The sequence below is a fragment of the Tympanuchus pallidicinctus genome, unplaced genomic scaffold (genome assembly GCF_026119805.1).
Source record: "Tympanuchus pallidicinctus isolate F22 unplaced genomic scaffold, pur_lepc_1.0 scaffold3, whole genome shotgun sequence".
NCBI lineage: Eukaryota > Metazoa > Chordata > Aves > Galliformes > Phasianidae > Tympanuchus > Tympanuchus pallidicinctus.
This window is the reverse complement of record NW_026294747.1, coordinates 69,429,082-69,456,133: the sequence shown is the minus strand read 5'-3', so window position 1 is coordinate 69,456,133 and position 27,052 is coordinate 69,429,082. Positions and strand designations below refer to the sequence as shown.

Sequence of the window (27,052 nt, the reverse complement as noted above, 5' to 3'; positions counted from 1 at the left end):
GAGAAATAACTTAAATCATATATTGTGGTGCCAGCTAGATGAAAAACAGCTTTGCTGTAATGAATTTTGCTCAGTTTCTAATGTACACACACATTCTCATAATTGCAGAGAGAAATAATGGGCAAATCTGCAAAGTGATTTGGGCTAACTCATTTACTAAAACAAATCGTTTATCATAAAATCTCAAACAGGCAAAATAAATCGTGAAAGTGCTTATGAATAAACCTTTAAATCTTACATACATTCCAGAAATGTTTGCAAAATTATCAGAAATGCTCCATCATCCTGGTCAGAAATGGTTGAGTGAGAATTTTTTTCATTGTCAACACTGGAATTTTTTCAGCACGTTTACACAGATGAATCCCATCTGAAGAAGAAAAATATATTATTTTTCTCAGGATTTTCAAGTTTTTTTGTCTTAGCTTTGCAGACATTTACAGTGTAGGATTTTTGCTCGAAAATTGCATCTATGAAATTTAGTATATTTATACCTTTAGAAAGAAGTCTGCTTGAATTAAGTGTAAAGTTCATATACAGTGAAAACCTTTAGCATTAATTACTCCTGAATGTTTGTGAGTATCCGAAATCCTGACATAAAAGCTGTAATTTCTATGCAAAGTAGATAGGATGATTGAGTTATAATTAAAATGGTAATTATACCCTTAATGCTCTGTATTTGACTTTTAAAAAAATGTTATGCTCCAAGAAAAGCTATTTAAAGATCAGAGAAAAATGTTTGAAAAATGAATGTATTCAAGACATTCTAGATCTTTTAAAATCCCGTTATTGATTTTTACATGCTTTCATGTGTAGTCTGAAACATTTTCTTCATTTATTTTGGTCAATGGAAATAATAAAAAATCATTGGAACGTGAAAAGCTTAAACGAATGCAATATTCTCCCAGTTGATATTTAACATGATAAATATTTGAGATGTTGGGGGAGAGGCGGCAGCATTGCTCGCTGGCTGCAAGCCTGGCCTTCATCCTCTCAAGCAGGTGCTGCCAGCGGAGCCAAGCAGCCGCTGGTCGCTCCGTCGCCACTTTGGATGTGTCACACTGCACCCTGCACAGCTCCAACGTGGCATTTCCTCTGATCCTTCATTGACTCTTCTGAATTAAACAGAGAGCACCTAGAGCTATACATCAAATGTCAGGAGTGGCAGCCTGCTGGAACCGTATCAATGTTTGATGATGAATGGCTCGCTCCGAGGCTCACGAGGCGCTGGCCGTGGCAGTGCTGACACCCGGTGTGCTTTGCACTCACTCAGCTGTGGTGCATGGCTGCAGCTGCAGGGCACGGATTGAGGAAGTGAGATGTCCGTGCACGAGCAGTTCACACGTCTTTCCAAGCTGATGCCAAGCTTGTTTAATTCAGTGCTTGTGTACCCCCTCGCCTGTGCAACTAATAAATCTAAAATGGGATTAGGAGACTTCATTCACCCTGCTACATGAATCCCTTCTGCTGCTCAAGTGATCACCAATCTCAGCAAGGCAAAAATAGGACTGTAGTTTGCTAAAAGTAAAATCAGTGAAATCCTGTAGTCTCAGGTGCTCAATTTTTGTAGAATTTCTTACCATAGCCTCCATCCATCTATTTACCTTGTGGATGTCACTTACCTTGGACTTCATGACTTTACATTCTTACTAATCTTTAGCTAAAACTAGAAGTTTTTCCTTATGTTGCATGGCATGGAATGTTTATATCTGAGTGCTAAAATTTTATGATTTCTGTAAAATGAACTGCATTTATTTCCTCATTTGTAGCTAGCTTTCTCTTTGTGAAAAGGGAAAAGAGCCAGGGACTTCACTGCTTCTGGTCTATTTTCTGCTCTTATTCCACCCATGGGTGGTAGCAAGAAGCTCTTGACAGTTTATGAAAACAAGGTAAAGTTAAACCATCACTGGAAGAAATGAGCCACAGTTTTGTTACGTGCAGTCCTTCCTCCTCAGGTATTGGATATCCAAAAGCAGGACATGCATTCATCTCACTAGCAGATAGTTCTTCTGGCAACTCCTGCCATTCATCCATTTTCATAAAGTGTCCTGATTAATGGCAGGGGTGGCCACATTTTCCATTGCAGGCACTCAGTGGCATCCTTAATTTGCTGTGTTGTAGATTGTCTCTCTGCCCACTGCTATGTTGTACCACCCAAGCCTAGCATCGTATTTCTTCCCTTCTCATGCCCTTATGCCTTGTATTCAGGTTTGCCTTTTTTCTCCAAGTGAACTAGAAGTGGCAACATAAGAAAAAAAAAGCATCTAAAGAGTACACAGGAAAGGAGTTAGCATGTGATAACAAGATAAACCTCAGGAAAGACCACCTGGCAGTGGAGAAGACGCAGTGAAAAAGCCAAAGGGTAAAAAAGTGCAATACAAGCCAATAGTGTATGAGAAAGAGTGGAGAAATCTGGAACTAAGAGAAGGGGACAAGGACTACTGCCTGCAATCTTGTCTTTCTTCTTTTCAAGAAACATTTGTAAATATTTTCCCCATTTGGAGCTGAGCCTACTTCATCCCTTCTTTCACACAGTGGTTTGTTTCACGTAGTGGTTTGTAGTCTGTCTGCCTTCAATAATTGAGAGCTGCTATTTCTAAACCCCTGTGGTAAGTTCTGAGTGATTGATTTTTAGTCATTGAGATCTTTCAAAACAGTACTAGTTAGCTAAAGATGTGTACATTAATGCCAATTGACCCAACAAAATGTGTTGTTAAACATCAACGATAGCCATTAGCTATTCCAAATTTCTACAGATAGAGACTGAAATGAAATGCATAGGCAAATTTTTAAACAGCTTTGCATACAAAGCTCAACTTACAAAACAGCAGATATCTTCCAAACTGAAGTCTACTTCAGTAACAGTAAATGTTTCTATGCATTTCTCCAAGGTTTGGCTCAGGTTCTAAATCCTTTCTATATCCAGATAACTATAGTCTGTCAAGGAGGCTTTGTGAAGAAAAAAAAAAAAAAAAAAGCAACAGTAAAACCTTTTCTAAAATTATTAGTGACAGTGGATTTGGAAATTGTTTTTTGGAAAATTTTTAACACTAAGAAGAAAGCATAGAACGTCCACGTCCAATTGGTGTTACCATATTGCAATTAATGTGGCTCACCCTGTTCTTACTAATGGAGGATCTCAGCACTTGTGGTTCCTTTACCAAAACTGGCATGGAAATGTTCCTGTCATTCATACTAATTATTTCTTTCTTCTTTGTTTTGTGCTCATCCATGCCTTTTGGACTGAGTTTTATATTTGACATTTTCTTAACTAAAATTCTCAGAGTAGATTGCTTTGTTTTCCCTTTATGGTACTTTGCTAAACTCTTAAGAGACTTTTAGAGGTGTTTGTGGTATGAATGCTCCACAGTCCTCAACCTTCCTGGGAAAGAATAGCTGTACTTATGTGGAAGACCTCTCTCTCTTTCTCTTGAGGAAGACTTTCTCTCTTATTCTGAATTTTATAGAACAGTTATACCTGCAAAGCTGGAGCAAGTTGCAAAAGCATTTCATTGCTGTTGGGTACCAAACTAGAAGCCGAACCAGCCCTTGGTCTCCCATAGCCTGTATAAGACATTTTCTCCTTTAAACGAGTAGTCCCTAATGGCTGTGATGTGACTGACTGTGATAGAGGCTAGTGCCTGAGTATCACTTCTACCTCCTTTTATGATGTCCTATTTAATGAATGTCATATCCTTCTGAGGGGACAGCTCTGTTCCTACTTGGAGGCCTTGTGGCTGTTTTGTTCTCAGCCCACATGCAACACAAACAGCTGCTAATAGAGCACCATAGGATAAGGTGACCCTTCTAACTCTTCCTCTGTGCAACTGCCTACACACTGCATCATCATGAACACCAGGCTGTTGAGAAGGCAAAATCAGCTCACCAAGCCATCTGTGTTAAACATGGGAACACACAGATGGAAAGACGGTTTGCAATGTCATTTCCCATGACATTTGAATGGCAGGTTACAAATGCAGCCATTACAAAAAGCTGCATTTCATCCATGAGGTAAATAATTGTTCATTTTGTCTTTTTGTTGCAGACTGGGATGAGTTGTCTCATGCTGCTGATGTGATGAGCCAAAGAGATTTACGTAATGAGGCCATTTGCAAACAAGGACAGATATTGTTGACATCATATAATGGAAAGAGACAAATATATATCTATCTAGTTTGGGCCTACAGAGAGACTGAGCTTTTCCAAACACCACCAACCATCCAGCTATGCAAGTTTGGAACTTAGATACTCTGGGGAAGCTCAGTGTTTGTCTTTTTCAGTGGTACATCAATGTATTTTGCAATGACAGCAACTTCCCTGAATTGACTCCCACTTTATACTCTGAGAGTTTTCACATCATCTTTGTCTTGAAAGACACCTTCATATCTTTTTGGAGAAGTTTGATCTGTGTTTTGTGTAGGTTTTTTAGTTTATCTACACAAAAAGTATTAAAAACAAAACACTAGTAAAGCCAGTCGTAAACACTTAGATAAACAAAAAAGGGGTGACACTACTGCATCCCTGCTATAAGCAGATGAGTGTTCATCTTTCAGTATGGAAAATCTCTACATGCTGAAGAAGCCATCAAAAACATTACATAATTTCTAGCAAAACTGTTGTTGAAATGTGTTGTAAATGTCAGCTAAAGAAAGTCTGCTTAACCACCTAAATATACATAAAATGGCAATCTACAACTTGGCATGACATATGCATATATATATATATGTATATATATATAATGTACATGAAAAAATGCAGCTGAACCACATCATTTTAGCCTACAAGGGTAAGACTTTCTTATTCTGTTTGTTTGCCATGTCTCAGTGTCCATCATAATTTCATTAGTCACTGAAACATATTTTTACTGCTTTCCAAAGGCAATATTAAGTGCACAGGACTCCTGTTATTGGCAGCAAAAATTAATATATAGGATATTTCAATAGGATCTGAGCATTTCACTACAATGATTTAAGAGAGGGGCCTTTTTTTCCCATGTTCTGGTGTAAGGAAATCACTTTATTTCACTTATTACTGTACAACCTATTCATTACCACAGCACTGAAACTTGAGAAAGAAGTAATTTTAATCTGCTATTGCAAGCCAGTAGATCTTGGCTCTGTTCCTGGTCAGGAGTGAGAAACTGACCCCGCTGAGAAGAGGTGGCCAGAAAATGGCCATTGCTTTGGTATTGGTTGACTCAGGTGCTCACTAGTGAAAGGAGGGTAATTACTGAAATATTCACTTAGAAATAACAAGCTAAGGGATAACTCAAGGAAAGTTGGAGGGTGCTCAGTTTCCTAAATCCACCTCCCCTAACACAGTCCCTCCCAGCACAGTTGACTGTCTAGGGACCACAGACCTGCTTTCCATCAAGGCACCTTGTCTTAGGATCCAAAGCTTGTTTTCCTCCACAGAGGCAGGCTACATCTCAAGGCATCTTTTATTATTATTATTAAAGGAGACAAAAATGTGTCATAACATTGCATCCTTTCACAGCACAATCTGAATTGAACCATCTCTTGATTTCTGATGGAAAAAGAGTGGTGGGGTAACCTGGGATGCATCATATAGACTAATATGCAGATTATGTTCTAAGAACACACTGGGTTGTAAGAAGAATGGAAGAAGAAATATAAGAAGCAATTTAAAAAAAAACTTCAATAGTAGTGTTGGCTGTTGAGAGCAAAGACCCTGAAGGAGAACTGTATTGTCCAGCTATGTATTACCCTGCGATTTGTTGAGGTAGACATCCTTAGGCACCAGAGAGAAGTGGCAAGGAGCCATCAGTCAGAGGAAAGTGACTCCATGGAGCTCAGGAACAGCTAGAGGCATACAGCTTCTGTGAAAGGGTGTTTTGACATGAGAACCATAGAGTCGCGTTTCCTAGCTCAGTGACCTCGCAGACTGCTGTCTGTGCTGTGAAAAAGAAAATGTGCTCATTTCAGCTGTCACTGCTGTGTGGGCAAAATATTATTATTATTATTACTGCATTATTTCTTGGCTAACCAAATGTTAAAATGCAGTACATCACCCACCACTTCTCCACTAAGGGATATGATGGCTTTTCTTTCTTAATCTCTCTCCTTTTTTCTTTTTTTCTCTTTTTAATCAGTTTCATTTCTTAATGGATGCCGAAGTTGTTCAGGGAGTCAAACGAGTGGTGCTCAACCTTGGCAAGAGAGTACGGTGTTTTTAATGTTTTGTCAGTTGCAATCAATGAGAGCAAGTCTGATGTTTTTCTGTTCCTAACAGAAAAACAGGTTTCTTTCCACTCACTCTCCAAAGATCAGCATCTATTTGCAAGGTGCAATGACTGCTGCATGTCTCCTGTGAAGAGGAAAAAGTGAATGTCTGACCAGGTTGGAAAGCATATTATGCACACACATTCATACACACAAATGCTTTCATGCACCCTTTACCCATGTAACTCTGAAAAGAGAAAGAAAAATGCACAAACACTGCTAGAGGGTCTTTGCCAACCTGCTACTCACCTGTGAAAATGAACTACCTAGATTAATTACCTGACAAAGTCTGGACCACAGCTGCAAGCTCAAAACAAAAGAGTAGCTTGTCAACAGGAGCCAAACCAGGGCCTTGAGTGTATTGGATTTTTCCTTTCTTTTTCTCTTCTTTCATCTTCTTTCATCTTCTTTCCTCTCCTCTCCTTTCATTTTTTCTTTTGCTTTTTTTCTTTTCTTTTTCTGCTTACACTCAAGCAGCAGGGCTGTCAGCCATGAGGTTGCACAGCTGTAATGGAATGGGGAACATTAAGGAGGTGGCTGCTGCCTCAGCCACAGCCACCAGTATCACATGGGTAATGGTTAGAATGGTGATAATTGTATCACCCTTGTATTGATTAGAGCTTTTATTTTCCCTGAAAGGACTCAAATGTTGTGCCAAAGAGGCAGCTACTTCTCCTGGTGCGGAGCAGCCACAGTGCTCGTGCTGCTAAGTGCAGGACCCAGCCTCTCACAGGGCTGCTCACCTGACCATAGGTTCTGCGCAGAGAAGAGTGGTGGGAAAGATAGCACCCATCCCAGTAAAACCTTGGCCATAACATTAGGTGACAGAGCACCTTGACCTCCACCTATATTAAAAAAACCAGACATTCCCATTTTTACTGGAAATTGAGGTGCAAGGGTGAAAGCGTGTTTAGCATCAATATGCAGAAACTCATCTCAAATTCCCAATTGAATCCACCTGCCCAGATTGGCAGGACGAGTGAGTTTTTTTCATGCTGATTTTATCAAACTGAAAACAATACTGGAAGTTGCTGCAGCTTGAAGCTTTTACACAGACACAGGAGCAGCCCTGATCTTGCAGATGAAATATTTGCAATGCAGGCAAGGGTGACCTGGAGTCAGCAGCAACTGTGTAAATCACTGCTCTCCCTGCAGCTGCCTGAACTTCCACCCTAGCTGCTACACCTCCAGTTGTTTGCAAAGCCTTTCTTCACCCAGGGGGAATTTTCAGTCAGACGTGTGTAGAAATACTCAGATTAATTTGATTTTTGAGGGTATACAGGGCAATTTAAGTGAGGTTTTGGGTATTTTTTTATTTGTGTTTATTTCTCCCCTCCAAGCTGCCTTTCATTGCACATTTACTAGTTCTGGAAGACAACACCCTGCTGACACTTAGAGAAGCATCAGTGAATAAAGTCTGTTGTACAGGCTGCAAAGCCATCTGGACTTTCTACTGAAAAGGTTGGACATGGTTTTAGGCAAGATTTTATCACGTCTGAAAAAAAAAGACTTCTGCACACAGTACCTCTTCCAAGGTTGATGTCAGGCTATTTTTTTCTTTTGTAGGTTGCAAAACAAAAAAATTGACAAACAGTTGAAAGGCAGTAAGGATGGAGATATAAATCTCTAGAGGAAGCTTTGTCAAAGGTAGCAGAGTATAAACAAAAAATAAATTAGTTTTGGTGTTATCAGAAACCGGACAGACTTCGATTTGTATAATAGTTTGTCTGGGTTTCCAGACCACCTAGACAATACTGCTGTGAGGCTAAGCGTGGATTCATTCAACAAAAATGGTTTTTTTCTTCTCTTCTCGGAAAGGAAGAAATGGTTAAATATAAAATCACAGGAGCAGACAGGATGGAGAAAGACAAGAAGGAAAATGTGCAATGGCAGGCAGCCTTAAATCCTCTCTCTTTACCTTTGTTATTTTCAGGGGCTCTGAGCATGTGTTACCTTGCCTTCAATATTTGCCCAAGCCCAAGAATTTGCTGTAGCCCTTTTGTGCTCTTGCACATCCAGGTTTTTGCAGGGCAGTTTTGTGGACCAGAAAGTGCAGAACGAGGCTATGTGTCAGCTCCTCTTGGCAAAGGAGCCCTGAGAGCAGCGCAGGCGAGCAGCTTGCTGGGCAGAATTGATTGGGGTATCCTTCAGGTTATGTGCTTCTTAGCAAGTCAGTCTAACATCCAATGATTACCTCAGAAGTGCACACTCTGGTAACATGGTGTTAGAGATTATAGGAGCTGAGTGTAGGACTGGAAAGCTGCAAGTTATTCTGCTGTTCTCTCTGGAATTATTGTTTGAATCTTGGGACATACGTATGTTATCCTGTGGTTGTACATGGGATGTATATATCCCCAGCCCACCAAAAGACCTGTAGAGGTGTCCTTCCAGAGGTATGATGTGATAATGAAACAAATCTATTCATATTTGTATGGTCTCTTCTGCAAGGTAAGAACTGCACTTTTTATTTATTGTCTTTGATGCTGACTTCCCTGTGTAAAATATTAAAGCTGGTTGTCTCTTAATCATCAACTTTATAGGAGTAAATATGCCACTCTGAGATTTCTTCTCAGTAGTTAAATAAATAAAAATATTTTATTTTGAACTTAATTACTGAGTTTATCTGCATTGTCTTCTTCTTCTCAAGAAGCTCTTCTTCTGTTGGCCAATTTGAATAATTCACTATCTTAGAATGAGACATTTTCCTCATAGATGGTATTTGCAAAAGAAATCTGACCTGCAGTTGGCACCACACAGTGCCCCTCCACAGCCTCCTGACCTCCTGCTTGGTCCTTCCCTTGGGCTCTTGCTTAAAGACAGGTCTGCTGAGACAACAGGTTTTGCCCAAAGGTGTTATCAGAGGGTTTCAGAAGGCCATTTCCAGCTTGCAGGTGTGGACACTTGTCTGGCAGATGGAAGGCAAGGTGATGATGAAGTGATACTTATTATTAAATAGAGATCATGGGCTAAATGCTGAATTTTTGGCTTCAGGTGCGGGTTCTTAGCAGATATATGACAGTAAAACTCTTCATTAATATCAGCAATGTTATATTAATGACTCGTGTTTGTCCAGTAAAGAACAGTAAGTGAGAAAGGGACTGATTTAAGCCCTGGTGCCACACACACACCACTCCAAATGGCTCTGTTGGTTCATGGGTGGCAACAAGGAGCCAGCAGAAAGTATGATTATGCCTTTGCTGGCACAAAGTCACCATAGATGGCAACCATCCCTGTTATTTACGCATTTGAAGAGAAGCCCAGAGAAGGGTGAAGCAATGTGAAATGTCGTTTGCCTTAATACCTGTCCCAGCCAAGGAAAAAGCTGTTAGCAAGGTTACAGCTGGATTTTGAGAATCATTACAGCAGATGACAGCAAGATCTTTAGCAACAAGAAAGGAAAAATTCCAACGTCTGTATAGTAATTGTCATGTAGTGTATTATACAATTTGCTCTGCAGTGATTCAGAAAGTTGAATTGTGCAGTGCCTTGCTGGGATCAGCAGTTCACAATAGATTAAATTTGTTTTGGACGTTGCCTGCACCCCGCTTTATCTAACAAAGCATATGTGTGATGGAGAAGGCTCTTAATGGTGCAGCTCCTTAATGAGTACCATAAACACACAGACATAGATTTTCAAAGTGGTGCTCAAGGGATTTGAGCAAGTATAGCTCTCTCACCGCTTTCAGCGTGTACCCAAGAGCTGTTTACTGGGTACATTTGGGAGGATAGTGGACCTTAAACAGCCAAGAGTATTGTATATGACAAGGTTTTTCTCCTGCTAGTTTCCAAAAGATATTTGTTTTAATGAATCTAAGATGAATAAAACAAGAAAATAGAAAACTAAAAGGACATTTCTCAGGTAAAACTTCAATTTTATTAAAGAGATATGCCTCATAATATGAATCTAAAATCCAGATTGTATAGAGAGTGTAAAAGCCTCTATACAGAGTTAGCCATTCCCCAGTGCTGGTGGCTTTATAGAGCTTTCATCTAGTTAAAGAAAACCCATTCGTGCTAATTTAATATCTGTAGTGTACAACAGCTTGACACCTGAGGCTTGTCCTAAAGCAAGCACGAGACTGCAAAGTGAATGCTACTTCATTGTTGTGAATTATTCAGCACTCATAGCCAGCCTTATGTGTGTCTCGGTAGGAAGCTGGCTGTTGGGTTAAGGATCAGTAAAAGAAAAAAAGCAAACAAACAACCCCTCCTTCCCAGCGTTTGTTAGCAGGTGCAGTATTGACTTCAAGAATGATTTTACAAAATTGGTATGGACATCCTTCATTACCAGAGCGATAAATGCAGAGCTGTACTCAGAAGCAGCAGAAGCTGGAAACTGAGCATGGCTTCCTTTAGGGAACAACTGTACATGTCAGTGGAAAAGCTTGTTTCCTCTAAATTCATTGAAATGGTGCTCATTGGTAGCATCTTTTTAGAGCAAGATGAATGCAGACAGCAATGAATCAACCTCAAATAGAGGGGCTCATCTGTTAGCATCCCAACATTAACACACTAATGTGAATTTAAAGATTCTAATTAAAGCTACATACAAAATGTTTTGCTTCTAAATAGAAAACCGTACTTTTTGGAGGAGCTAGGGCATTTGGATTTGACAGTATTTCCTTTTTTTATAGTATGCTTTTTTATGTATACTATTTTCTTTCAATCACTCTAGGGGGTTCTGAAAAAAATAAGAAGATACATTATATTAAGTTTGATTGATTCCCTGTAGTCGATGCATAAATTGAGAAAGCAGACCATTTTTTTTCACTGAGCTCTTGAAATAAATGCCTGTTTGATTTTTGTTCCTTCCTGTTGTTGCTACAAATTTCCTTTTAGATATTTAGCATTGATTAATCTCATTTACAAAATCACATCGTTGTTCTTATGGTCAAATTCAGAAGCTGATTCAATGTAGCAGGATTTGCTTCATAGCTGTCTGTTTCTAAAATTGTCCGTTTCTCTCCAAATACTCCTCCAGTAAAGTTTGCTTTTTTTTTTTTTTTTTTTTTTTTTTCCCATTTCATACTTGATATTTATGGGGGAAAAAAATCAGTATGTTAAGAAAAAATATTGTGAATATTCATGTAGCACCTCCATGATAGTCATGAGTGAAAAATATTCTGAAGATATTTTAAACATTTACTAGGAGACCTTTGGGCTCTCTAGTACCAAGAGTCAAGCATCAGACAGAGGGAAGGGCATTTAGCTTACATTTAGCCACTCTGGAAACATCACAAGTGAGAAACCTACTGCTGTCTCTAATCACTGGTGGAGTATACAGTGGATATATGAGCAGTTCATCAAAATCTGATGAACTGGTGTTTAGCAATCATTGGGAAACCTTCCAGGCATAAAGATACTGAGATTCACCAAAGAAGAATTTTAACTAACCCTCCCATTTGACTTTTGTCCGATCTTAATTTTTCTGTGCGTGCTGTATCCTCCCAGCCCTAGTGAGCAGTATGTTATTATTTTCATACAGCCATAGGGTTAATGGGAAACCCAAACAGCAAATGGGTACAAGAAGGAATTTTCTATTCTGGGTTCTTTCAGTGCAGTTTGTCATTTTTTCATCTGCCACACAGGCAAACGCTGCCTCATACAACAACCAGCACAGCACTGAAATTTAGTAAATGATCACTAATGATATAAATAATGGTGTAGAGGCAAATATATTCTGTGGGGCTTGGGAAATTAGCAGAGCAATCAGCTTCCAGCCGAGGTGAGAGGGGAAGAGACAAGCAGCCAGCAATTGATGGCTCTGAGCCCACGAGTCCCTTGCACAGTCCGGACAAGACATCCAATGCAGATGAGGTCAGCCAAGCCTTTACAAATGCAGAGCAAATTCAGAGCATTTAGTGATTACAGAAATGAGGGGTTTATTATGATAGCTCAGCATCATATGTAGCTAAAACATTTGTAATAGGACTATGAACAATTGGAGGAAGTTGGTGAAAGCGATTCTTTTGACTGAAATAATTGAAGCAGTTGATCTTCCCCATCAATCTTGATAAGAAAAGGATGAGGATATTCAGCATCAGAAATGTGTTGTTTTTGGAGTTTTCATTAGAAGCTCCATGTGGGAATGTGTTCCCAGCTGCTGCCTGTGAAGCACAAGCACTGTCCTCTCTGAGAATCATGAATGAGGAGACCTCTTTAAATCAGGATATACACAGGATATATGAGCACGTCCAGATGAAATGAAAACATACCAGACACAATAAAATTACATCCATCTAGAATAAAACAAATCCCACATATGCTGGCCCTGAGGGATAAGCCAAAATGAGACATAATGATCAATGTTGTAGGAGTTATGATTGGAGAAAAATAATTACTGCACATCTCAAAATAAAAACTAAAAAAAAAAAAAAAAAAACAACCAAAAACCACAGTGAATTCCGTGGAAGTGCTTTGTTCTTGGAGTAGTACTCTGCAAAAGCCTGTGCATGCTGAAGGAAGGCTGAGTTATGAGGGCTGTGCTTGCAGCCCCCAGACCAGCTACAAAAGTACTTGCATGACTCTGTTTGGAGGTTCTCATTACTGCCAGTGACATTTGCCTCTCTGTGAAGTGGATAAAAGTCAAACGCTTTTAGCTCTGAAGAAGTGGCATTCATGTTGAAGCAAGAGACTTGCACTGAAGCTGCTGGGAAGAAAGGCAAGAGTGAACTCAGCCTCCAAGTGGCTGACTTCCTTTTTCCATGGCATTTCCTGCTTGTTCTATCTTCTAGGTCCATGCTTGGCCCTTCTTACTGCACCGGGGGAGCTCTTGGCGACAGAAGTTAAATTGATGCCACAAGATGGATGGTGGAAGGCAGCTCATGACCTTCTGCCATTTCTCTTCTCAAGGCTGCATCTTGAAGATGATGTAGTGCCTGGGAAGACCCTAACTAATTAATTGGCTCTAGGGTACAATCACTTAGCAATGAATCTTCAACTAGCTACAGAAAACTTATTTACAAGCCTGGGAAGGAGTGTGCTGTGTAGCAGTTTGCTGTACATCCTGACTAGAACCAGCAATTCAGGACTGATATTCACTGTGCTGTGTTCTCTTCCCATTTAAGTAGTGAGTACTCCACAGGAAAAATACCAGCTTACACTGTCAAATAGTGCATGTTTCTCCCTTGAGCAGAAAAAAATAAGTAAGTGTGCATCTCCTTTTATCAGTGAAGGAAGATGTGAATTTAATTCAACCCGATCCGCATTCATTGTATTCAACATTTACCCCCAAATGTCAGTAATATCCTAGAAAATAAAGTACTTGGGAGACAGGAAAAACAGCGTCCTTGGTGATATCTGTATAGTGGAATACTTCTTCCCATCCATATGCATATCTAACCTTTATGATATTACAACCCTATAAGCCCTAAGACAGGATTTCAATAGCAAATGTTTACTAAAGGCTTTCTCCTTCATAATCTATTGATTTTAATATCCTTACTACTCCAGTTGAATGTCAGTTTTACCCCAAAGACTGCCATTGCAAACTTGAGCACATTTAATTATTTATGCTATTTGAAATATTAGTGTTGAAAAATGACTGAAAGTTTTTGATTCTGTAATGGAAAGATCTAAAATTTGATTTTCCCTTGTGAATAACACCGTTAATTTGATATGGTAATGGAGGAGAGATGAATACTTCAGACAATACAGTGCTGTTGTAGTAGTAATTACATCTATTTTTCATTTTCCCAGCCTACTTTAGACAATAAAATATAGCTTGTTAAGTATTGTAGTACATCCCAGCCTTCCTTCAGAATGGAAGTTTTAGTATTGTCTGCTTTCTTTCTTCTGCCAGGAACCTGAACAGATTCCTGATGCTTCCACTGCTGACAGTAGGTTTTTAGGCAGTGTGCATGACTTCAGTGCAACTAAGAGCAGATTTGGGTCTCAGTGTGGGTCTTGCAGTTTTCTCTACTTCGCTGCTATCCATCACTGTATTAGTAAGAAGGGGTAAAGATTTGATCTCAAAGATATTGCCTTTGAGACAAATACTGTTTGTACAGAAAAAAAAAAAAACAAAACATCTAAGAGATGATCTATAAAAGCCAAGATTTTGAGAGCAAACAAACCAATGCAGGGTATTTGAAAGAAGCACGTCATCTGGAGGGTCAGTCATTTTGTAGAGCTGCATTTTTTCTTCCTAACATGTTAGGTACCCATGCACATGCCCAAAGCTGTCATGGCCTAGCTCATCCTGCCCAGCCATGTGAATTCACCTCTTTAAGGGATGAGCCTGAAGGAGTATCTCTGAGCCAGGCACGCTTCTACTGCCTGCAGTGGGGCTTTGGTGCTCTTAGTCAGAGTTTGACTGTCCAAATCATTTTAGTTTCTCCTTCCCTGCCCACAGCTGCTATTACACTATCATCATGTTTCTTTTTCACAAGGAATGTTTTGACTCTTTTTTTCCCTCCATCTTCTAAAATTTTACCTTTTTCTGCTACCAACCTGGTAGTTGTTCTGAAGCTGCCAAGATATATTTGGCTCTTGTATTTACTCCAGATGGAGACTCTTATTCTCACTCATATCTGGCAGTAAGAACTATGGTATTGCCAAATGCAACTTCTCTGAGATTTTTTTGCTAATGGAGAGTAATAAGACTGGTTTCTTTTGTGCAGGGGTTGTAAATTATTTCTGATGGCAGATGACATAGTCTAGCATATATCCCAAAAGTTCAACAGGCTCACAATGGCCATCAACTGTGAGATTTTTCTGGTTTATATCTCATCAAGAAAGATAACCTAAATGTTCACCTTTTAGTAATCTGGGATTATTGGTTAATAGTAAAGCAAGAAAATATCTGAAATAAAATATCAGATTGTAAACTAAGGAGGAGTAAATGTGTGAACACTTACCTCTACTAAACCTGTCTTCTATGCATTAAATACATTTGTTATCTATTTTTTTTCTCTGAAAAAACTGTAAGCCAGTCTAAAGATTAAATAGGCAGAAATCCTGCTGTTGATTTCAGTGTGTGTGACTGGCACAAGGTGTGTTGGAGGAAAGGCAGCACACTGCAGTTCTTGTAACTTATCGGTGTCAATAAACTAACCCTACATGCTGCCCTGCCACTGGGCCTGCTTTCAGGGCTGCGTTATTCAGAACCCTGCACTTAAATTGCACTGCATGCATCAATCCATGGGGTATCAAACCCCTCACGGGCTGAGTCCCGCATGTCTTGATATTTTCCTCTACATACTTTTCTTCCTTTCCACTGTACTTTGGAATAACCAAAGACAGAGCAGTATGATTGCCCTTACATGACCTCTTGGATTAGACACTGTGGTTCTGTTTTGTTTTCCCTCATCCTCCATTTATGTATGTATGTTACTCCAATGCTTCTATTGAGTTCACTGGCTTCCTTTTAGGCAATGCATTCAAGACAGAAAATATTCGCCTATTTATTCTAGATGAGAAGCTTCACATTTAGTGGATTTGCTACTCTTTAATGTCCCAGGTCACTCCTTGAGATCAGTAAATACTGAATTCCTTATCATCCCTAAATGTTATCTGAAGCCATGTCATTATTTTGCCTTTAGTGAACTTTCTGGCTTTGTAATCTACTGCCAAATGAAGTAAGGAAAGCTCTGACAATAGGGATTTTTAAATTCAAAGTTAAAAGTTATTTGTTCTATTTAGCATTTTTAAAATGATTCTTTTAGGAATTGCATGTGCCTCTAAGCTAATTAACTCTTAATGAGTGCAAAATGCCCTGGGATGCAGATTTGGAGGGTAGTCTAGAAGTGCAGGCATGGATTGAACTGCAGTACTGTAGGAGATGAAATCTGAGATTTGATGCTTGTTTAAAGTGATGGTACAGATAGCTTTATTGTTATACTCTTTCTTTTCCCCTTTCTTCCTACTCTAACTAAAGCTGATCAGATTTTCAGTCCGCCATATGGGACCCAGCTATATCTGTACTGCAAATACACTTTAGTTTTCTGTTATGGATGAAGTCACTCTCCAGTAGGGAAAACAAGTTAGAAACAAACTTTCATATTATGAAAGACAGGCAGCGTTCCAGCACTGAGCGCATAGCCAGAACGTCGGTAAATCAGAACACCTGGCTCTGCCCTGCTCCATGCTATTCCCCTGGACCAGTCCCTCACCCTTTTAGTGCCTTCATTCATTCATCTGTAAAGCAGCTATAATTGCATTTATATCACAAGGGTGCCTTGATGCTTGACAAATGAGAATTGACCCAAAATTCATCCTTCAGAAGCACTGTATGAGCAATGCCTCGCTCATATGGTGGTTGTGGACAATTAGATTAGAAGAGGTTTAAATGCAGTCAAAGTGAAATTCCATTTAGGAACTGTCAAACGGTTCTCGATAATTTTTCTTAGTTTTCATCTAATTCTAGTGTAGAATTTTGCATGTATCTCACAGATGAGTTTAAATGCCTCTTTCCTTTTTTTTGCAACAAGCCAGCACATTTTACTCCATGTTATATTAAACTGTCTTCCTTCTTGTGGGTAAATGGCTGTTTCCAAGAGCAACACCTTGGAAAGCTGCACTTAGCAAAGCAACGAAAAATTGTCATGTCAAAGGAATCCTATCTTTATGTACTTGATCAAGTTACAATCATTTGCAAGAATTGTCCACAGAAAAAAATATTCCAGGTTTTATGGAAAGGGGGTGCCTAATTGTTGTTGTGTTCTATTTAATTCATTTTTATATGTATTTTTCTGTAATAATATTTAAAAATTAAGCTGACTTTCATCAACAAACTGTGGAAACATATGGTGTGTAGCCTGTAAAGGCTCTCAGTGGCCCAAGTATTACCAAAAATATTGGTGAATTAGAATCTGCTTTCTCTAAAAAACAGTTGTATGTTCTCCCAGTTAAAATACTATGTTTTAACCACGATGTTTTCAAAAATTAGTAGTTTTAGAAGAAAAAATACATAAATCTTCTTAGATATATTTCCTTACTTCTGCATGACCATGGAGCTTTCAGGGCAAGGGAGGCTGAATATCACCCTCAGCATCTTATCCCTGTGTGCCATGAGCCCACCTACAAGCAGACCCATTATAACAGGACATCATCCCAGGTGAGCTTAGCCCAACCCCAGAAGAATAGCAGGGACTGTTGCTTGGTCAAGACACCTTTCCTACCAAAGGCTTGCTCACTTGGGACCAAACACTACAGCAGGTCTCTAGCCAGCACCCCAGACTAATCTCTGGTCTCTAGGAGCTGGCCTCAGAAGGATTTCTCTGTACAGCTTGGTTTCAGCTGAAAGCTCAGGTGGTTCAAATTAAAAATCCTATGTATCTTACTTTTTTATGCTTAGACTGGCAAAGCATTTTGAGAATAACTCATGCTCATGAACAGCATTCCTGTGACTTGTCTCTAGTGTATGCTTGAAAGACTCCAAACAAAGTGCACAGATTAAGTGAATTAGAAGATACTAAATGTTTCTTCAGGGAAACAATTCCAAGAATTAGTGTTCTCAGGAGCACCTCAGATGTTTTAGGTTCACATTTGCATGCAGTTTACAAAATTTGCTACTTAGACTTTTTACCCTGTTTGACTTCAGTAACTAGCTTCTACTTCAGTACAAGCTCATCATCAAAACTCACCTTTACTTCAGTCTTTTGACACCTTACCTCTAACCCAGTCTTCAGCTCAGCTCTTAGGCTTAGTGGCCTAAAGGAATTTTTCCTTCATCAGTATTCATTGACAATAAAAATCCTGAGAAACAGTAAACCTTGACATTGGTGATATCTAACCCACATCTCCATGGTTTTGTGGGGCAGATGTTCACCTCTTCATCTCTTACAGGACCAACACATATTCTGTGAACTGATCCTCCACCAACCAGCAGGAGGCTCAAGAAAAGCCCCTTTACCATTAATCCTAGTCAAAACGGGTCTTATTTTTAAGTCACTTCATTTGGCCTTAGAACCTCACGCTAGCCAAATCTGAGGGGGATGAGGGCAGTCAAAAGAGATGCTCCTTTCATCTCTGCTCAGGTAGGTGGTGTCTAATTCTAAAAGAAACTTCTCAGCAGTTGACAGCAGGTGATTAATCTGCAGAAACGCCCAGGTGCTTCAATCAAAGAAAGTGAAAGAATTCTTTCTGACTGTGTCTTTCAGGACTTTGCGGACTCCGTGTACCAAATGGTTACACAGAAGTTCCAGGAGCTGACAGACAATTTCACTTCCATGCATGCACGCCACAAAACTCTTGCAGGAATTGTGATGACCAAAGGTAAGATATTCTATCCTCTCATTTATTTTCCTTGGCATTTTTCATGACTAAGTAATACATTATTTACCTAGTCCAAGGTATTGAAGGATGCCTTTGCTCCCACACAGAACAATAAATAGTAATGCAGAGAAAAGAAGCATTAAATATTTACACTTCAAGTAGGTTCACACAAAAAATATTGGCAACAGAGGTAAAGATTTATTCATAAATATGTCCCTACATTTCTGTGTCTACAGGACAAAATGCAGACCTGTCTGATTTTGCATTTTCTAATAGATGGGGTTTTGGTAGTTACCAATAACAAGACTGTATTATTTATTAACTGGGTTTTTTTAAGATTTGGAAAAACTGAGTTCTGTTTGTACAAGACCACTTTAAACTTTGTTTCAGACTGACAGTAAAAGCAAATCTCAGCCTAGTTTCTTTCCAAAGAAAAGAAACCCAAAGCATGCACAGTTTTGATTCTGCACTTATCTGACCACAAGAAGTAGTTATCAACGGGGTCAAAATTTGATATTCACACATGATAAGAGTTAACTGAAGGATACATACCATACAGAAATCCTTATTTCACTGATGAAACTGTTGCATAAATGGCCTTTCCTCCTTTGCAAGCTTACCTCAATGCAGGCACCTCGGTATTTATGAGGCTGCCAGCAGTAGAGAGGCTGCCATAAACTTCATTCTCATTCAGACACATGGAGTGGTGGTCTGAGTTTAGAAATGAAGGGATAAGCTCACAGGGGAAGGGCATGTATAATTCATCCAGGCTTGTCTTTCTGGTTCTTTTTAACAATTACATTAGCTTGACTCAACAGGAACATCTGTGAATATTGTGAGGCAGCAGGATGGAGACAGGATTGTCTGCTGGGTCTTCTCCAACCACAGAGCCCAGATACTGCTACGCATTCTGTGCGGACTAACTTATTCTTCTTTCTGATGTGATAAGAGTGAGCAATGAAATCCAGAAAGAGCCCTCCTACTATGTTTTTATGAGTCCCATGCCTTTGGTGGGTTTTTACACATTCACATTTCGCATTCTTCTTAGTCATCTTTAGACAAAGTATAATTGTACTTCTGTTCATAAACCATTTTTCTCAAGGCTTCCGTTTTAACTCTGAATATCCTATTATGAATTCCCCCAACTTGTCAACTACCCAGTTCATCAATACCTTACTAGTCTTGTGGAGCCTAAGAAGTAGATTCACAGTTATAAAGTGATTCATGGAAGGTGCAAAGCTAAGAACAGCCTTATCTTGGCATGTTTTCCAGGAAGATCTGAGTTACTTCCAACTTGAGAAGGTCTGCCAGACATCGCATGACAAATAATTCACCATTTGTGTCATCCCCTGTACTAAACTTGTAGCTTTGTAGCTCTGTTTTTTTTCCCAAAGGGAGCAAGGAACTGATCAAATATGGCACAGACACTCTTTTCCTATCACAGAATCAAATATGTACAGATTTCTCATGTCTTCAACACAGAATCTGGCAGAAAACTTAGATCTCTGAAAATAACATACTAATGATACCAGTGAAAACAAATCTGGTAATGTCTAATCGTGTTTGGTATTATAAACAACTCTCTCTCTTCTACGTAATCTCAACTAGAGACAGATTTATCTGTGCTTGTAGGGTTTTCAGACAAAGCTGGTAAAAAGCACAATGTGATTCTGCGGTAACTACTGTTGAGATAATACAAACCCTCTACAGACAAAACAGAATTGTGCTAGATTGGTTTTCTTTTCCTGAACTCTGACTTTTTTTTTTTTCCTTCCATTTCAGTTTCCCAGGGAAACCGGGGAGCTACATTTGGTCTCTATAATTGACTTATGCTGTGGCACCCAGGGCAAATTCCAAAGCAGAGGGAGGGAGAAGTGTAGAAAATGGTGTTATTGACTGGCTGTGAATGTTCCACAGTAATGAATCTAGTCAGCAAAACATTGCAGTCCAATGTATTTGCATATCTTTTGCTCTGAATTGTGATGAAACTTAACACATCAATACCTTTTGTGAAAGTAACTTTTGTCTAGTAGATACCAATATATTCTTTCAAAATTTTTACCAAGGTGAGAGCAAACTATCCCACTGGTTGATGTGATGTTTTCTGATGTAATATAGTAATTGAAACATGATAATAAATCAAAAACCAACTTAACTGATTGTAACACTTTTTGCCAGAATGATTCAGGCGTGTTAATTGAGAATACTGTGCATCAGACAAAGTCCTCAGTCTTGACTTTCTGTCTCATATTCAGTTTTTCTGGTTGCTGCTAAGCAGACTTTATCTTTAAAATACTCTCAAAAATTACTAAATTCGACTTTTCAGATGTCTCTTATGGTCATTTATGGTTATACATTTTAGATGTAGTCTGTGGTCACAGAACCATAGAATTATTCAGTTCTGGTGGGATCTAAGGTTCTCAGAACAACACCTTTCTTCCAAATGTTCATACCAGCCCTTTCTTCAATATTTCCAGGGACTGGCTTTTATATTTTGAAGTTGGCAACGCTCAGGACAAAAAGACAAAGACAGCAGACCAAGAGAAAGGAGGAAAGGGTGTTGAGAAATATCCATGACCACCATAGAGAGAGACATATTTCATCTTTCATGCTGAGTGCTGCGATCTAAATGCAGGTGGAATTCACAGTGTTTATCCACATCACTGACAGAGTTTGCCTTTGCCAGCTCTGAAAAAATATGAGCATACATTTGTGTTCTACATGAAATCAATGAACTCAGTAAAGAATACCTGCTGCTCATTGCAAAGGTGCTGATTGCTGAGGTCGTTTTTGCTAAGGAACCCTCCCATAATTACTATAGGCAAAAGGAGACTGCTATTTAAACACTATTTTCCCATTTGTGTTTGACAAATCTTAGCAGTTTAAATACCAATAGGAATCTTTTGTCATGCCTTCTGTTAAAAATGAAGCATTAAGAAAGTTCAGTCATTTTCACAGGAGCATGGCATTCATAGAAAAAGGTTATAAGTTGATTTCTCATTTCAATTTTCTCTCTTCTTCTATCCTTTTTTTTTTTTTTTAAAAAAAAAAAAGTCTGACAATCATTTTGATGTTAAAAGCAAACTAGGAGGTCTTTTCAGTTATCTTGTATGAAATAAAGATGAACTGGACAAAAGAGCCCTAAATAGCAATTTCATGCTGTGATAAAAGGTGGTAAATTATCATCTATACCTCATGGAACAGATCTTAATAATTGCTAAGTGGAATAACAGAAAAAAAGTAAAGATGACAATATGTCTCCATGGATCTTTACAGTATATTAAGATTCATAAAGCCTGACATCTAAGAACAATCAAGAATATTGATGTCCAATTGCCTTCCCTTCTTTAGCTTATGTAGTAAGTTGGAAAGTAGTAAAATACAGTAGAAAATACAGACCCTGTGTAGAGAATCAATCTGCTCCATTCCAGATTAAATTCAAGCAGCCAAAAACCAGTTAGAGGAACTGAATGAGTTACAGCATGGCTAATCCCCGCAAGAAGACATTCACAGGGGGAACTCAGGCTTTCCAGACCCATTTGCATAGGATACTATGCAGGATAAATGGATACTAAGCACCTGTGTTCTCCTGAGACATGGGTTTTCAGTGAGACTTAGATTTCTGACATGGAAATTGGGTGCCCAAACTGCTGACATGTTTTTGAAAACCTCATGAGGTCTCTTCAGCTTCTTCTTCCTGATGCTCTTAAGGAGGTGGCCCAAATTCATCTGTCATGCTTGCAAATGTTATTCACTGCTTATATGTGCCCAAGCTGACACATCCCCACAAGATGCTGGATTTTCCTGAATCGTTTTGAAACAATAGCTATCTAGTTAGAAACCATACATGTCACTGTGGTTCTCAGAAAACTGTTTTTCAGTTGTTAAAAGCCTTAAAGCAACAATCTTCAGAATGTCTCTAAGTACCTTTGAGTTCAATTACAACATCATGTTCCACAGTTGCAATTCTATTCCACATTGTATGATCTGGATTTACAATCAGCATACTGGGATTTCTGTGACCCTATAGATTTAGATTTCCAAATTCCAGCCCAAAGGACAATATGAGGTTCAAACTGTGGTTCCACCAGTTCACCACTTCTTTCAAAACGTGGGCTTAAGCGTAGTGCTGCAAGTACTCCCCTCACAAGAGTGGTACAGTGTATCTCCATTTCTTCTGATAAATTGGTGCTAAGGAGCAGAAAATAGCTCAAGATATATTGTCTTAGAGACAGAAATTATGAGATAAGATGTGACTGTACAACCTACTTCTTGCACCAAGTGGGGAAATAAAACAGGCTTAAGGTCATCTCCCCATCCCTTGTTATATATTTTATATTAAACAGAAATTAGAAAAATGAATGCACCAGCACAGAAGCAGGGCTTCCCTTTTCAAGGTGAGCACTCCAGCCCTTCCTTGCTGTTGAGGTCTAACCTAAATCTGTGCTAGCTGTTTGGTAGCAGAGATCCAACAAGAATATGAGAGAATGCCCTATTCTCTCTGCAGGTTTAGGAACTCCCATGGTAGAACGACCCAACCTGAGGACACAATTGATCCCCCACGTTCCACCTGTTGCAAAAGCTGTAGGCATCTGAAGCACTCCTGAGCTGACATCTCCATCCCTGCTGTGCCCACTGGTTGCTTTGGTTTCCATTTCAGAGCAGCTGGTTCTTCACAGGCATTGATCCTTTCATCCCAAATCATTGACTGCCTCTGGACCTTTCGGTTCTTGCTGTTTAAACAGTATTTCTGAACAATATAGCAACTGATATCTCTCAAAACCTGGATATAGGCAAAGCCCTGTTTTTGAGTTATGCCTTGCAAAATATGAAAATGGAAAGCAGACATTCTATTCCTGTCCCTACATATAAGAAGCAAGAAGTTGGGAAGTTCAGATTTTCATTCTATTCTCTCCAAAGTCAGACTGGACATTGTCCACTTCCAACACAAACAATGCATCTGATCCAAAAGATTAACATTTCTTCAGCGAATAAAAGCTTATGGACATCAATGACTGGATTTCTCTGTGGTCCAGTAAAAAAGTTGGGAAGATTTACAAAATGAAAGTATATTTAAGAAAAAAACATTTGAGAATAACTTTCTTCTACACTTACCTGCCAAAATCTATATTCAGGATTCCACCCTTTCTCACTGTAATTAAGGATCCCACTAGCACAGAAGACTGTCAATTTACTTAATAGTTAGATATCAGTGACACAGCATTTTTTAGAGAAACAGATACCTGTATGCAGAACCTGGCAAGGAAAGTACGATTCACTCGTTTTAAAATTAGAAGTTATCTGTAAGTTGCAACATAGCTGAAGAGAACTTATATTCACACTCACATGAAAGAACCCTCAAATAACACTGATTCTGCCACTGTTAATCTAGTCCTCATGGACTTGATATGGGGCAAAGCATGTGGAGGTCTCCACTGACCCTCCCCTCTTCCTCTCCTCCAGAAGAAAGGGGAAGGGAAGGGAAGGGAAGGGAAGGGAAGGGAAGGGAAGGGAAGGGAAGGGAAGGGAAGGGAAGGGAAGGGAAGGGAAGGGAAGGGAAGGGAAGGGAAGGGAAGGGAAGGGAAGGGAAGGGAAGGGAAGGGAAGGGAAGGGAAGGGAAGGGAAGGGAAGGGAAGGGAAGGGAAGGGAAGGGAAGGGAAGGGAAGGAAGGGAAGGGAAGGGAAGGGAAGGGAAGGGAAGGGAAGGGAAGGGAAGGGAAGGGAAGGGAAGGGAAGGGAAGGGAAGGGAAGGGAAGGGAAGGGAAGGGAAGGGAAGGGAAGAGAAGGGAAGGGAAGGGAAGGGAAGGGAAGGGAAGGGAAGGGAAGGGAAGGGAAGGGAAGGGAAGGGAAGGGAAGGGAAGGGAAGGGAAGGAAACACACTGGGGCTTGCAAGCACAGCACCATCTCCTTTCATTCCTTATAGAAGCAGATCTGATGGGATTTTCTACTTTCTGTCTACTAAGGAGAGGAGAGAAATGGACCATGGAAATTAGAACTGGGAGAGACCAGTCCATTTCCCTGCAAGTACAAGATGGTTCCCTGTAGTGCATTCCTGAGTGCATTTTTCTGATCTAGATTTAAATGAATCAATTACCAACATGGCTTTCAACACTACCTTGGGAAAGCATTCTAGTCTAATAGACCTCATTGTTAATCATTCTCACCAGTTATTTGGGCTGTTTTTTATTTCCTGCAATTTCATTCAAGGTCCTCAGTCACACTGTCCTTAATTGTGCATTTGGTACCCACCTCTCCTTGGAGATTGTACCCTTCAGCTATTTGTAGGCACTTAAATCACTTTCACAGGCACTGCCTAGAAAAGGCTTTCACATTTAATTCTTGCACTCTTTCTGTCTAGGTCAGTCTTTTTTGCAGCCCTCTGCAGTTTTACCCCTGTTTTCTGATTCACCTCCACCTGGGCTCTTTTCTGGGCTGGAAAGGAGACTTACTGGAAGGACCTGCATAGGAGCATCTTGCAAAATGAATTAGGTGCAAGAGCTCTTTGACCAAGAGATCTGACTGAGCTTTTTAAAGCCATCCTGTGTCAAAAAGGAATTTTTCTTCTGGTCAAACTGGACCTGGGCTTTGTTCACAAATCAGTGCCTAGTGGTACAAGGAAGCTGGGCATTCCCAGCTGTGAAAGAAGAGGCATGGCCATTTTCATACAAAACCATGGGCCTAGATGCCTAGCTTCCAGTGGCAGAGTGGTCTACCCCTACTCTCTGACTAAGGAACATGAGGAGCCCTGCAGACAACAGCCCTCAGCAGGATTACCCACCAGCAGCTCGCTCTGTACCTGCTCCTCCCACAGAAACAAACATGCTCTCTTTCGCATAGCCCACAGTATTTTGACAGCAGAAAAAGGAATCCCTGCATAGCTCCAGCATTTCAACAGCAGAGCTGGCAACAGCAGAGCTCCCTGTGATGGAAGTGCACAACCTGTGGGCAAAGCAGGCTGTGCAACACACCCATGTCTCTTGAGCCTTAGCTTTCTTGATTTCACCATGTGTTGATAGCACTCTTCTTAAAACTTCAGGAGAGGGGGATGTAGAGCATCACCAAATTATGTGGCAGCTGGAAGTAGTCCAGACTGATGGACATAGGTGAAAACATCCTTCACTTCTAGTCATAGACTGACCCCTAAGCAAGGACAACTGAAGAAGGCAAATATTTCAGCTCCTTTTCAGAGCAGTGTGTGCATTTCCTGGTGTTTTCACAGAATCGCTGGCCCATTAAGGTTAGAAAAGACCACTAAAATTATATGGTCCAGCCACCAATCCATCACGCCATGCCCACTCAACCACGTCCCTCAGTGTTACATCTGTATGATTCTTTAAAACTTCCAGGGAGCACTATTTTGGAGGGCACAGGGAGAAGAGTTCCTTTGGCACTTTTGCAGAAGCTTTTTGCATGTGGCCCTTGTCTGCAGCCTGGTGGTGCTCAGGGGCTTGTCCTGGAGTGCTCATGCACCCCTGGCACGTCCCTAGGGGCAGTTTTCCTATGCCAATGCCTTTTCATATCTTGACTATCTCCTATTACAAAATTGAAACCATTCTGTGGATATGGTAGAGCTGCTACGGAAGGAGATAGCAGAAAACAATGCAGGACTTGTCGAGACTATGTAGCATCAAAAAATTTTCTTTCCATAAACAAACCTGAAACGGAAACCTGAAGTTATTCAGCTGTGAGTAGAAGGGATTAAAAAAAACTCCTCTGTGATCAGAAGTCTATTAAGCTGCCTCGAAAATTATTCCAAATACACTGTTTTGCAGATAACAGTAGACAATCCTTTTGACTGACTTGTTTAAAAAGGTAAAGAAAGAATACAAAATTATTGCTTATCAAAGAGAGAAGCTGCACCATTTAAAATAACATGAAATTGTACCCCATGAATTATTCACAAGAGCTGATGTTACACCATCATTATTTCTGGATTTCCTTTTCACTGCACAGTATTTTGTGTCAGTTGTCTCCAACCCAGTAATAGAGGTGGAGGGTTTTTTTTAATTAATCACACCTGATTTTTCTGAATTTTTTTTTTCCAATTTAAAATGAATATATTCCAGGCAGTAAGTTGTCTTCACAGAGTCATGTTGAAACAGAAGATAGATTTCATTACCACTAGCTGGGTATAAAACATGCAGCGAAATTGATACGTGCACACTGACTGATGTTTCTCTCCGCGTTGTGCCAGCTGCTGGGAAGCCAAAGTGTGATCCCAGTTGCATGCTGGCATTAGCAGTTACAAACTCCATTCTGTTCAATATGAATTAAGCCCACTGATTTTCACAGAAATAAGTTCTCCAACGTAGAGCAGGTGTGATTCAAGTTTTGTGTCACCAAGTGCTGATTGCAGGTAGCAGTCAACATCTCTTGCAATTACCTACTGATTTTGATTTTCCTTTCCCAACACATAAATATGCAGGGCTATGAATTCTGTATTATGGAAGGTCTTAATGATCAGAGCATACTAGAAGTGAGAGCAATTCTATTAAAGTCAGCTGAAACATCAATTAGACCAGCCAAAACTCTGCTTCTCATTTTATTGCTAGAGCTGTGTCTGGAAACAGATGGGTGCAGACAGTTTGCTTTTATGAC

General features: G+C 39.8%; 1 protein-coding gene across 2 annotated transcripts in view; it reads left to right on the top strand.

Moving 5' to 3' along the window:
- The window catches only part of ADARB2 (adenosine deaminase RNA specific B2 (inactive)), a 292,099-nt gene that overhangs the window by 218,518 nt on the left and 46,529 nt on the right, over positions 1-27,052 (top strand). For both annotated transcript variants that reach the window (XM_052696091.1, XM_052696090.1), the window contains one exon: positions 18,341-18,455. In XM_052696091.1, the coding sequence (XP_052552051.1) occupies positions 18,341-18,455 (115 nt within the window). The remainder of the gene's footprint in view (positions 1-18,340; positions 18,456-27,052) is intronic.